The sequence below is a fragment of the Carassius gibelio genome, chromosome B2 (assembly GCF_023724105.1).
Source record: "Carassius gibelio isolate Cgi1373 ecotype wild population from Czech Republic chromosome B2, carGib1.2-hapl.c, whole genome shotgun sequence".
NCBI classification, from domain to species: Eukaryota; Metazoa; Chordata; class Actinopteri; order Cypriniformes; family Cyprinidae; genus Carassius; species Carassius gibelio.
This window is the reverse complement of record NC_068397.1, coordinates 11148874-11162699: the sequence shown is the minus strand read 5'-3', so window position 1 is coordinate 11162699 and position 13826 is coordinate 11148874. Positions and strand designations below refer to the sequence as shown.

The window sequence follows — 13826 nt, the reverse complement described above, 5'->3', positions numbered from 1 at the left end:
CTAATAATAATAATAATAATATTAATAATAAAAAACTAACGACAATTATATTGGCATTGAATTTATAGTCAGGTTAAGTGATCTGCACTCTCCCTCTAATGAAACAGTGAAATATTTGTACAAATGATTTTATTTTAACTCGAAATGTTTATTTTAATCATAACTCGCCATCGGATCGTGCAAATTTCCAAACCTAGATTGTAGGCCTATTTGTTGTGTGACCCATGTACAAACTGTCAAGCCCGCGATGATGCAAATTATTTGATTCTTTGTTTTGGCTTAAAACAGATGCAAGATCCTGTAGCCTATTATTTCCTTTTACGTAAAAGTAGTTAGTTAAAATGTTGTTTCCAAAATGTATTTAACAAAATTGTTGCATTCTCGATTCAACAAATTATATTATGCTGTTTATAGTTCGTTTACAAGTCTTTTTTTTTTATGCAACTCACTCCTCAAATAATAGGCGTGTGTAAATGTGACAGGGAGGTGCGGCCAGATTAGCAACAACATGAGGAAAAAGTTCCACCCTCTCCAAGGAAAACAAAAGTTTGAGTTAAAATATGGTCACGACGTGCATTCAGCTGCAGCACCCATATGGATTAGCCTCATTTTCGCTTTACAAAAGATCTTAAGAGTGGATACAACATACTGGGCAATGTACTGGAAAAATGAACAAACCACATCGAAGGAAAGTCCAAGCAAGAACACTGTAAGTGTCACATGAATTGTTTAGACTTTTGAAATGTCTTATTGTGCATTTTATTTATTTCCTGTCATATTAATGAATCCTTACGTGAATCGATATTTTTGAAAATTGTCATTAATAAAAATGACCAAAATATGTTAAACTTAAAGAACAAAATCTACTGGCAAACGGTGCTTTTTCCATAATTCACTAAACTATACGCCTATGTATTCCTCTTTATAAGCGAGAACTGAAACAGCCTTCACTTCCGAATTACGGTACCATCGTCAGCTGTGCCTCAGGCAACGCCTGTGTGCAATTAATATAAATTAAGTCATCGGGGATTTTTTTTTTTTTTTTTTTTTTTTTTTTTGGTCACAGCGGCAGTTTTTTTATATATATATATATATAGAGAGAGAGAGAGAGAGAGAGAAAGAGAGTTTGGAAATACTTTAAAAGGGTTTAGGGGGAAAAAAAGATAATCACTTTGGAAAGCAACATATAAGGGTAAACAAGCCCTTGAAGGCAACAGAAAACCAGTTAATATCTACCTGAGGAGTTTCACTGCATGAAATGAAGAGGATGACGCTTTGCGTTAAGAATCGCCTGTGTGTCTGCACCTCTCCTTTGCTCGCCTGTGAGGTTGTCATAGTAAAAAAGCAAGTGGCCGTTAATGGGTCGCTTGGACGCACAGGTTAAAAGCCGATAGCGCTAGCGGGCAGGCTAGACAGTTGCTCTCGTTATGCCCGCGCCCTGTGTGTGTGTGTTCAGTACTCAGCACGCCTCACACCATACAGCTGCATCAGGTTTTAAACGCAGTGGTATTAGTAATAATTATTTTACAATTTCTGGACTTGAGGACTACATACTTTTTATGTATTTATTTGTTCTAGTCAAAGACTTCTGAAAGAACACAGAAGGTCACTGACTTTATCTTAAATGACGAGGCTGAATTCTCGTTCCTAAACTAGCCAACTATTTAGTGGGCAGAATTGTGGTAGTTTATTTAGCTACGTTTTAAAATACTCGAATTTGTTTTTGTTTTTTGTTTTTTTCAGGATAAAACCCAAGAGCTGTTTGAAGAGGTATCGTGTTCGTCGACGTCTTTGTCACCCGGCTCCTCACTTCATACCATGACCGAGAAAGCCATCTGTACCAGCTGTGGCACTGAGATCATCGACAAATATCTGTTGAAGGTGCGTATTAGTTTTTTATAACAAATCTTTCAGAAGAGTGTTTCAAAATTAAATTGTCGTTCCACTCAGGGTTTCCCGAGTCCCGACTCTTATTTCATTTTTTTTTCTTTTTTCTTATCTACGCAAATGGTTCGATCGAAACCAAAAAATGTTGCTTTTACACCTCAGGTGAACGACATGTGTTGGCACGTGAGATGCCTGTCTTGCAGTGTGTGCCAAACATCTTTGGGCAGACACATCAGCTGTTACATAAAAGAGAAGGAGATATTCTGTAAATTGGACTACTTCAGGTAAAGAAAATATTATTTAGTATATATATACCCCTGCCCCCAGAAACTTATGCAAAATACTGATAGTACTGTCATGGTGTAGATGGACAACCATCAATATGCAACTTAAAATGTTGTAGTTTTCTACCAAAACACTGCATACTTTCCTAAATAAAATTTTAGGTAGACATAGACAATGTGACAATCCAACAAAAACTTGTTTACCTTTTTTAAAGATTGAAGTTCTTATCAAAGACTTTCTCTTGCAGGAAGTATGGAACGCGTTGTGCTCACTGTGGTAGGAACATCCATTCAAACGATTGGGTCCGTAGAGCAAAAGGAAACACTTACCACCTGGCTTGTTTTGCTTGCTTCTCTTGCAAGAGACAGTTGTCCACAGGAGAAGAGTTTGCCTTGGTAGATGAGAGGGTTCTGTGTCGTGTGCACTATGACTGCATGTTGGACAACCTAAAACGTGTCATGGAGAATGGTTAGATTTTGAAAATACATTGTCATGTAAATGGAAATCTAGTAAGTTTTCTCAAATGTTTAAATTGAACCCAATGTTAACTACTCCTGCATTTATTTAGCTCCTTTGGAACCAGAGCTTAAGTTTAATTCTGGACTTTGATGGACTTTGTGGTTTGCTGTAGGAAAAGGAGTGAATGCGGAGGGAGCTGTTACCTCAGATCAGGAAGTAAATCAGCCTAAACCAGCCAAGAGGGCGCGGACAAGTTTTACAGCTGACCAGCTACAGGTTAATATTGAAGTGTGTGTGTGTATATATATATATATATATATATTTAAAATATTCTAAAAAATAAAAAACCAGGGGCAGACACTTCAACCTAGTATCCATTTACTTGCAATGGCTGCTCAATTTAGACTTTTTTTTTTTTTTTTTTTTTTATAAATGTGCATTAAGGTAATGCAAGCCCAGTTTGCTCAGGACAACAATCCAGATGCCCAGACTTTACAAAAGTTGGCAGAAAGAACTGGTCTAAGCCGGAGGGTTATTCAGGTATCTATCTAATGAATAAAATAAATTAAATGTATTGAGATTTTATATATTTTTGTATATATCTTTTTTTATTGGTTTTATGTTGTTGTAACTTCACTCATACTACTACTATTATTATTATTATATTACTATACTAGTGTACTGTTAATACTTCATCCATCTGCCACTCAGGTTTGGTTTCAGAACTGTCGAGCTCGTCATAAGAAGCATGTTAGCCCAAACCACTCTTCAGCCACACCAGTGTCATCTCTGCAGTCCACTCGGCTTTCTCCTCCTCTAATAGATGAATATCAGTACACTGCTTTTGCCCCTGTAGACACCCCTATGCTGAGTGCGCTACACTCCTATATGGATGGTATGTTATGTGGAATATCACTATAGTCCATGCATGTGTGCACCCCCCCCCACTTAATGCGTTTTCATACTAGCTAAATCAAGTTTCAATAAACTTAAAATATTATTTATACATTAACTTAATTTGGTGCATATGCGGAGCAGCTCTTTATGCCTGACATTTTGAGACTAGACGTTAACTTTTCATCTTTGTAGTCCACTCTCCCTCTTCACTGGTTCTGCAGCCCCTCCTGCCCCACTCAATGACACAGCTGCCCATCAGCCATGCCTAAGATGTCCACTGCTGCTGCCACATGGTCAGGTCAGAGTCCAGAGGACAGCATGAGGAAATATTGATTCGTATACGGACTATTGAACAAGACCCATGCTACTTTCTTTCATGGGCACTTACTGAAGGATATCGGTCTTGCAATGTTTAAAGTCTTAATTGTGAAAATCCTGAAGTTTTTGTTAATATATAAATATCTATATAGTGATGGAATTAATTTAATTTATTTCTTGTATGTGATTGAGCACTTCGTTTTAAAATGACTACCTTGGAGTTATTAGTTTCTGGTTTAGTTGACAATAAAAAAAAATTTTTTTTTTTTTTTTTTTTTTGATTGCTCTAATTGGAAGGTGAAAAAAAACAATAAAATTGGATTTGTCTCTAGCATTGATAAAATGAAAGCTTTTGTTTTATTTAATACTGATTCTGAGAACTTTTAGTTGAATCATCCGAGGTTTGAGTTATTTTGTGATTTTGAGAGATGGCTTGAAAAACTTATAAACTTAACATTTACTGTGCTTCTCGGAACCTCATAGGAAACCATTCTAATTGAGCAATAAACTAAACTGGTTATTAAATGCTGTTTTAAATTCGATTACAAACATTGTGAATCATAAAAAAAAGTAAAGTTCAAACACAAATGTTCACGATGCATCCATAATTGTACATTTGTAAAATGTTAAATTAGATTTCTTTGTGGCATACAAAGTGTTGTTTTGTATAAGTCTTTCACTTTGACGCTGTTCATTTTTATATTTTGGTCTGATATCATGCTTAATCTTTGTACACCTCAGAGACAGTGAAATAAAAAGCAGTTTGCTAGGATATCACTATTGTATGTTTAAATAAAATGTGACATGCATGCACTGGACTGACTATGATCAAATATAGCCCAATGATTGATTGAAGTAGTCTTCTTGCAAGACCTGAGGATCTTTCTCAGCAAGTTGGTTGTGTAAAAGGCTTGTGCAGCAGATTAATTTAGTAGGCATAAGGATGATTTTATGTGCACATGTGGGTTAAACAGCAAGGTTTAACTTATCCCAAACTAAGAGCAATTTCCGTTATCTTCAGTATTATGTTATTAAAATGCTTATGATTAAAATATCTTTGTAGGGTCAAACACAAATTCAGCTGTTTTTGATTAAATCCACAAAACATATATCTTTTTTTTAAATTGGGGAGTGTGGAAGTTTTAATGCATTTCAATGGCATTTTATGAATAAGATAAATGTTTGTTAGTAAGAGATTGACCATAGCTGTGCTGCATTGTTTGACCACTTGAAAATGAAAATGTATTTAAGAATTTTGCAAAATGGACATGAGGGAAATAATTCAGGGAAATGTATTTTTTTGAATTATTTAATTTAGATCTATATAAATTGTAGTAAAAAAAAAAAAACACCACTCATAAAATAATACAAAAGTGTTGTAATCTAGGATTACAGAATGATAGCACTAGTAACTCACTACCTAAATTGCTCCAGACGTTGTTGAGCAGGACCGTTCTTTATTTCCAATTATTCTCATATGCTTCAAGAAAAGGACTTAACAATAGTTAACTATTCATTAAGCATCTATAAATCAACTGTTACAGTAGGAGATAAAGTGCTTATTTTTCACTCTCACTGAACTTGCCAATACTAAAGGAGGCATGTACTGTATGTTTAAGGACTGTTTTTCTCCATGTCACATCACTTGCAATGACAAAATAAAATATTATGAAAGTCCTTTGCTGATCTAAGGTATGTAGTGCTTTTTCAAGACCTAAACATGCATTCATGCATTCATAAATATGAATTAAAAGAAGAAAACTTTTTTTTTTTTCAGAAAAAGGCAGCAGTCAGAAGTAAGAGGCAAAGATGTTAGTATGCTGTGTAGGGTGTAGACAGCTCCTCGTTAGTGGACAGTATCTCCGCCTGTCACGCGGAAGACCGGGGTTTGATTCCCCGACGGGGAGAGCTGGCTCTTTTGGGGAAGTCGTGGCCTAATGGTTAGAGGGTTGGACTCCAAATCGAAGGGTTGTGAGTTCTAGTCTCGGGCCGGACGGAATTGTGGGTGGGGGGAGTGCATGAACAGCTCTCTCTCCACCTTAAATACCACGACTTAGGTGCCCTTGAGCAAGCAATCGAACCCCCAACTGCTCCCCGGGCGCCGCAGCATAAATGGCTGCCCACTGCTCCGGGTGTGTGCTCACAGTGTGTGTGTGTGTTCACTGCTCTGTGTGTGTGCATTTCGGATGGGTTAAATGCAGAGCACAAATTCTGAGTATGGGTCACCATACTTGGCTGAATGTCACTTCACTTCACTTCACTTCACTTCACTTCAGGGTCTATGTCAGAAAGGCCAAAGCTCTACATCCTAAGTTAGTTTCTGTTATAGTGCAGAGAGTCTTTTGCTCTTGAGCAGGATGGTCATGTCATCACTTTCCATAATCCTCAACTCCCATTACAAAGTGTACTCCACTTTAGCTATAACATATACTGTAAATTAATTAATGCTGAGTATGTAAGCTAAGTAAAGGTATTCTCATAGATTTCAGAGGGATTTATCCACATGAATTTCTGGGGCTCTGCTCATCCCTTCCCAATATTGTTTTCAGGCCAGGAGACATGAGGAAAGGTTTGGGTTTCGTTCAAGTCTTTGCCTGTGAATGGTGTACATTGTCATATGACTGAAAGAGAATATAAAGGTGTTCAGTGGGAAACAGGGAAATAAAGGTTATATGTATCAGGATGTGTAAAACTGAAATATAACTACATTTTAGAAATATTTTGCACAAATACATTTGTAAAACAGCTGTCCACAGACAGAACAAAAATAATTTCAAGCAACATCATTACACTGTGAATAAAGCTTTATAAAGGAGACCGATCATTATATTAATATTCAACATGATATAGACATAATTATAGTAAAACTTGCAGAAACAAAGAGGTGAAGAAGCTGAAGCTGTGTGCAATGGAGTGTGAACCTAAATACCACTGGCTGTCAAAGAAAGAGAGACCTGACTGTCAAAAAAATCTAGACCAGCAACTAGTCCCAAAAAATTCTAGAGAGACTTTCTTACCAAGAGTGGCACGTAGAAGTAATTCAACACGGGATCACTTGGATGATGAGTATTTTGCATGTAAAGAGGATGAAAAGCAATAACGCCTGCAGGTCATAATTTATATAGCCCTCAACTACAAACCTCAGCAGACCGTTACTCTGTTACATCATTCTCTCGCCCTCCTGTGGTGAAAGAAAACATGAGCATAACGCATAATTGAGCAAAATGCCGATATATATATGTAAACACTTTTAAATAATGCAAATGAAAATCAAAATAAATTCGGACAAAAGTCTGGGTTTGGGAATATTTTATTCATTTATTTTTTAAATATAGGCAAGTAGTCAACATTTAAAGTGGATCAAAAAAGTTAATCAAAGTTGACCTAAGAACACATTTTGGCCTGGGGTTACTAGAGAATGGGCTTTTTGTCAAGGCAGAGAAGTGTGTATTCCATGCACAGTCGGTCCCCTTCCTAGGGTTTATCGTGTCGTCTGAGGGAATACGAATGGACCCTGACAAGGTAAAGGCTGTGATAGATTGGCCATCTCCAGATTCCCGTAAGGCCCTACAGCGGTTTCTGGGGTTCGCCAATTTCTATCGGCGTTTTATTCGTAATTACAGCCAACTAGCCTCACCTCTGACAGTCTTGACCTCCCCCACCTCTGACGCAGCTGAAACTGCGTTTTCTAACCTGAAGAGCCGCTTTGTTTCGGCTCCCATCCTTGTCGCCCCTGATCCCACACGGCAGTTCGTGGTGGAGGTCGACACATCAGAGGTGGGGGTAGGAGCAGTGTTGTCCCAACGTGCTGCTTCAGACGATAAGGTCCACCCTTGCGCGTTTTTCTCTCATCGATTATCTCCTGCCGAACGTAATTATGACATTGGCAATAGAGAGTTGTTGGCGGTCAAATTACACGTCTTTTTGATCCCTCCACCCATCCTGTTACTCCTGAGTGTATTTTTCCTGAGAGATTAGTTGTCTCAGCACTCGTATGGGAGGTCGAGTCGAAGGTCAAGACGGCCTTAGAAGGGGTAACACCTCCGTCCGGTTGCCCACCGAACCGCTTATTTGTGCCGGAGGAGTTAAGGTCCGAAGTTGTCCGGTCCATTTCATTCCCTTGCCCAAATTACAGACATCCAAGGAGACAGCGGTTACTGTGTTAGATCACGTCTTTCGGCTCCATGGCCTCCCGGTAGACGTGGTCTCAGACAGGGGATCCCAGTTCATATCCAAATTTTGGAAGGAATTTTGCAAGTTATTAGGAGCGTCAGTTAGCTTGTCGTCGGGTTATCATCCCCAAAGCAACGGACAGTCTGAGCGAGCCAACCAAGATTTAGAGAGGACGTTGAGATGTTTGGTCTCCAAGAATCCTTCTTCCTGGAGTCAACAACTCTCTATGGTGGAGTACGCCCACAATTCGTTGCCAGTGTCAGCTACGGGCCTCTCTCCGTTCCAGTGTAGTGTAGGGTACAAGCCACCAGCATTTCCCAGTCTGGAATCTGAAGTCGCGGTCGCCTCCGCTCACGCGTTTGTCCAGAGGTGCCACCGCACCTGGACCAGAGCCCGTGAGACTCTGCTCCGGGTGAGGGAGCGCACTAAGGCCAAGGCCGATCGCCACCGGTCAAAGCCTCCCGTCTACGTCGTGGGTCAAAAAGTGTGGCTTTCTACCAGTAACATTCCATTGCGATCCGTTTGAATTAAATTAGCTCCCAAATTTATCGGCCCGTTCACTATCACCAAGATCATTAGTCCGGTGACAGTACGCCTCAAACTACCTCCTGCGTACAAGAGGATACACCCCGCCTTTCATGTGTCCAAAATTAAACCCGTGTTTTATGCACGTATTAATCCGCCTACTCCGGTTCCCCCGCCGCCACGTCTCGTAGATGGGGAACCAACATATTCGGTTAATCGTATTCTGGACTCGAGACGGAGGGGACGAGGATTCCAGTATCTGGTGGACTGGGAAGGTTACGGTCCGGAGGAGAGGAGTTGGGTACCTGCTAGGGACATATTGGATCACTCCCTTATTGATGAATTCAATCAGCAGGTAGGCCCTTCTGGGAACTCCAGGAGGAGTTCTTAGAGGGGGGGGTACTGTCACGGTTGGTAAACCGTGATCTCGGGTTATTTACACTTTGTGGTGAATTCTGTGTGTTCTGCGTCTGCACTGATTAGTTGTGGGCGTCTCCGTTAATTGTATCAGCAACAGCTGCCACTCATTACTCATCTCCTATATTATGGCTTGTCTCACGTCTTGTGTTTGTGAGATCGTTGTTTCATGTCGTTGTGTTACCCCCGTCTGGCTTCTGTGTTAGTTTGCGTTTGGATGTCTGTGTTTTCCCTAGAACCTCATCCACTCTCCGCACGATCACTCAGCCACGGACACTTACCTTTGGCTCTGTTCCCCGCAGTTCCTGTGCCACTCTCTCCTGCTGTCTCATGCCTTCAAGACCCGGACTCCTCACCTACACTCCACTACCGGCTGGATTTCTCACCTTCCACCGTCTCCCTGGAGTGTTGTCGCCTCATCGTCTTTGTGTGTCTTTGTATTATATCTCATCATCTCATTAAATCCTGTTAACTCGCATTTGTTTCCGGACTGTCTTTTCACCAGCCGTCACAGCCTGCTGCTCTTGAAACACTCATGCGGTTCTTAGATGCCACACGTGATAGTCATGTGTCATCGGTGCCGTCTCAAGTCAGACAAAATTTCTAACCGGCATGCACTGCTTCAAGTCAGACTGTGATCGGTTTGCGTGGCGCTGCATGAAGTCGAACGCACCTAGTATTCCAGGCTTTGGTGTTTGTTGCATAGCAAAGGTGCAAGAGGAGGAGGGAGCTGCAAAGATGGCGTACTAGATATCAGCATAGTGTTAAAGCTAGCTGAGTCTCAAAGATTACTTTGGTGTTATTATAATTTTCTCTAATTGTTTAAACAAATTTGATTTTCATCATCTAAAGATGGGGGGGGGTAGATAAAGAAAAGTTGAAGATAAGGATGTGATCAGTAACAGAAATTATCATGGTAACACTGATATCATGGTAGTGTGTGCTGAAGCTAATGAGCGTCTCTTGGAGGATTGTAGTGCTGAGAATTTACCTGTTACTCCCAGTAAAGTGCATACTTGATTGCAAATAAAAACAGACACTATTTCAACTGAACAGAGATGACATAACTGAATTCAATGATGAACTGCCTTTAACTATCATTTTGCATTATTGAGACACTGTTTTCCAAATGAATGTTGTTCAGTGCTTTGACGCAATGTATTTTGTTTAAAGCACTATATAAATAAAGGTGATTGATTGATATTATGAAGAAAGAGCATCCTAATTTTAAGGAAGACATTTCTAATACAGATATCCTCGAGGCTATTTATTCCCTCTTTAAAAGATTTGACAAGCAGGAAGAGAAATTGGAGTTGACAAGAAAAATGGAAGAGAACTGTAGCATCATCTCCGAAGTAAAGGAAGAGATGAAAGCTCACAAACAGAAGGCAGTTGAATTGGAGTTGGAACTTTCTCATCTCAAAAAAAGAGAATAAAGAGATGAGATCTAGGGTAGGAGAATTGATTGCTCAAAAGACGGTGGAATTTACGTATAAGGACGGCCAAAGAAACAGAACGAGAACATTAGAGAGGAGATGATCACCTTGCTTTCCAAGATTGCTCCTGGTGTGCAATGGGAAATGGAAGAAGCGGTTCACACGGTCCATCGAATTGGCAGAAAAGATGGAAATCACACGCTTCAGATGATCATGGAGTTTTCAAAGAGAATATACAGACACCAAATCTGGACTGTGTCCAAGGGATCAACCGTGTGCAAATAGGCAGGTTGTGATTTTGCTGAGGACTTAAACAAAGAGGACAGAGAGGCGAGGCAAGTGCTTTGGTAATGCATTAAACAAGCTCGAGCAGAAGGGAAACCGGCATACTTTTGGGGTCCGTTTGCTTTCATTGAGGGAAAGCAAATTTTTCAATGATGATGAAAATGAAAGAAAGGGAAATGTTTATTTCTGAGGGACTCTTTTTGTGTTGCAAGTTTTTTTCTTCAGATCTATTTTCTGAATGTTAAGTAAAATTTCGGTTAGTTCATTATGAGTTCCAGTGGGGTATGTTCTCACTAAAATCTCGATTATCTTTTTGTTCATTGAATGCAAGGGGACTAAAGGAAAAGGTAAAACGCAAAGGTATATTTTTGTTTTGTAAGGGGCAGAAGACACATTTAGTTTTTATAAAAGAAACTCACTCTACTGAAGAAGATGAGCTGTTTGGAAAATGCAGTGGTGAGACACAATTTTGTTCAGTCATGGCTCCAATCAATCAGCAGGTGTCGCCATATGCCTTAACAATTGCCCTGGGAAGGTTGTGACTTTTCAGTCTGATGCTCATGGACATAGGCTTACTTCTGTGGTAAACTGTGAATGTATTTTTGTTATTTTACTTAATATTTATGGCTATAACAGTAGTGGGCAAAACAAGATTTTGTTGTCTAATATTACAGATGCCCTTACACAGTTTAAATCAAAATTTCACACAAATTTGGTTCTAATTGGAGGTGATTTTAATATGGCACCTGATGAGTGGCTGTACAGATCTCCTTCTTGTTATACAAGCCACCATTTCAATATTATTATTCATGAGTTTTGCCATTTAAATTCCCTTACAGACATATGGAGGGTCAAGCATCCTAATGCTAGTCAGTTCTCTTGGGTCAAACCTAATGGATCTTCTAAGTCACGGATAGACTTTTGGCTCATTACTGAGGAATATTCTGAGCTTGCAAATAATGTTTTAATTTCTGCAGCACCATTGACAGATCATTGCCTGGTTTCATTAACTTTGACACCAGCAGTAAAACATACCGACAGGGAAGACTATTGGAAATTGAATGCAGAACTTTTAAAGCATAAAGATTACTGTAGTTAAATAAGAAATTAATAATGAGATTACAAATTACACAAATAACTTTAAACAGGATTAAATGGGCGTATTTTAAATGTAAAACTAGGGAAATCTCAATTAGGGTTGCTAAACAAAAAAAGCAGAGATCTGAAGCAAAAGGAGTTGATGTTAATTCAAGAAATTAATGCCTGTGGTAATACACATGACTTGATTCAAGATCTTGAAAAGTTATTCTCTCTTCAAGATAAATTAGACATTATGTATCTAAGAAAAGCTCATGGAGCTTTTGTAAGGTTTCGTTCAAAATAAATGGAAGAAGGAGAGAAGAATACAGCTTATTTTTGTCGGTTAGAAAAGAGGAGACAGGAAATTCCATTTAGTCCGTTTGTTTCCCCCAGAGAATCAGATCGATTGTAAATGAATGATATTCCTGTTTGTTCGCCAGCATTTACCATTTATCTGATCGGACCAGTGAATGAAGCTGCTGCGCGAGCTGAGCTCACACATCAGTCATGCATCAGACAACAGACTCAGCGAGAATCGTTTGAATGAATCTGCAATTTTCTGTTATAAAAGTTCAAAACCCAGACGAAAGAAAAGTGCGCAGTCAATGAGGCAATCCACTCTTTCAGAAAAAATGTATACCAGTGCCCCAAACTAACATAACGTTACTCCTACAACCAAACTTTAAGAGGGGAGCTGAAACAGAAACCATATTCGTCTTGGTGCACCAGCACTAATTAATTGTACTGTAAAAGTGTTTTAATGGTTTATTCATATTGAATATTGTTATGCATCTATTACAAAAACCTATAATTACAGCAATTTCTCTTATGAAGCTAGATTGATTGACATGTTTTTTAAATGTTTTGTACTAAATGTGTTTGTACTTACGTTTTAGACAATGGACTTTTTTTCGTGAAGGAAAAATTGCAACAATAGAATTTCTGCCTGTTAACTGAAACATTTCAAGGTAAGTAACCTATTTAAATTAATGATACATAAGTTTTCTACATAACTTAGACCTATGACTTCCAAAAATTATGAAAAAAGACAAATGAGGTGAAATAAGTGTATTGCCGTATTCCGTCCAACAAAGCTTCCTTTCATTTACAGTGTACTTTTGTTCCTCCCTACAAGTTCAAATCAAATCAAAATTTACTCACATTAGCCGCAAATATTGCCACAAATTTTCTGGAGGGAGTGAAAACTGGTTTAGTCTGTCTCTCAGTGCAAATGATAGTAGATCCCCACAAAGAGTGTAAAAATGTAAACTGTAAGCTTAGTTTTTTTTTTACTTATGCTTTCTCTGCACTTTTGTCATTTAAAGGCCTTTGTGCAGAAATTGTCTTTAAAACCGTTCCTGCCATCTGCACCATACCACACAAATGGAAAAATGGTGTGCACATCATACACGGAAATGAAGCAGTCCTTCATTGACATTCAACCTGTAAGTAAAAGCAAAACTTAAAATTACAGTGCCCTGTTTACTTAAGTCACCTTTATTTATTTTGTACAAGACACACGTTGTACAATACAAATCAATCCAAGAAGATATATAAAATAAAATAAAAATGATGACAGAATTTTCATTTTTGTGTGAATTATCACTTATATAAATTCGCCATAGCTTTTAACTCATTTAAATTCACTCATTTGTAAATTGAGTGTATCAATGAAATATCATCACAATGCATGGTAACTGAACTTTTTATTTTATTTTTATTCTTTTAAGGTTGGCACTAATTAATGCTGTACTTGAATCATGAGACAAGCCAGAATCCCCATTTCCTGGTGCTTGGTGACAAGGAAAACGCCTCCCAAGTTTTTATTATTTTAAATGAGGAGGCGATGGAACAGAGAAGACGATACTACAAGCAATCAATCTGTGTTTTAAACTTTTTCTTTGTATATGACATCTACTACCTAAACCCCTTTGCTCTATCTGAGAGTGTTTGGAACACACAGTCTTTAATAGTTTCTCTTGCACACTGTCTCCTCCTTAAAAACTTTGTATTTAGTAATCAGTAAAACACTTTTTTATTTTATTGATCATCAGTAGTTCCAAC

The 13826-nt window shown here is 38.6% G+C and overlaps 1 protein-coding gene across 5 annotated transcripts; it reads left to right on the top strand.

Moving 5' to 3' along the window:
* The first annotated feature begins 477 nt into the window (after positions 1–477).
* On the top strand, positions 478–5523 carry lhx8a (LIM homeobox 8a). Of its 5 annotated transcripts, none has more exons than XM_052547775.1 (8): positions 478–709; positions 1744–1881; positions 2050–2171; positions 2420–2640; positions 2804–2907; positions 3076–3171; positions 3343–3526; positions 3721–5523. In XM_052547775.1, exons 1-8 carry the CDS (start codon positions 509–511, stop codon positions 3795–3797), a joined length of 1143 nt encoding a protein of 380 aa, XP_052403735.1. In that variant the 5' UTR covers positions 478–508; the 3' UTR covers positions 3798–5523. The 5 variants fall into 5 exon arrangements, with proteins under 5 accessions (XP_052403735.1, XP_052403739.1, XP_052403737.1 ...); XM_052547779.1 differs by lacking the exon at positions 478–709 and adding an exon at positions 1115–1192; XM_052547777.1 differs by lacking the exon at positions 478–709 and adding an exon at positions 1215–1491.
* Positions 5524–13826: the final 8303 nt, after the last annotated feature.

Bases quoted from the DNA above. Each gene is read 5' to 3' on its own strand.
- lhx8a (XM_052547775.1), top strand. From the start codon at position 509: ATGAGGAAAAAGTTCCACCCTCTCCAAGGAAAACAAAAGTTTGAGTTA. The intron at 1,882-2,049 runs GTGCGTATTAGT...TTTACACCTCAG, and splicing joins TCGACAAATATCTGTTGAAG to GTGAACGACATGTGTTGGCA. The intron at 2,172-2,419 runs GTAAAGAAAATA...TTTCTCTTGCAG, and splicing joins TGTAAATTGGACTACTTCAG to GAAGTATGGAACGCGTTGTG.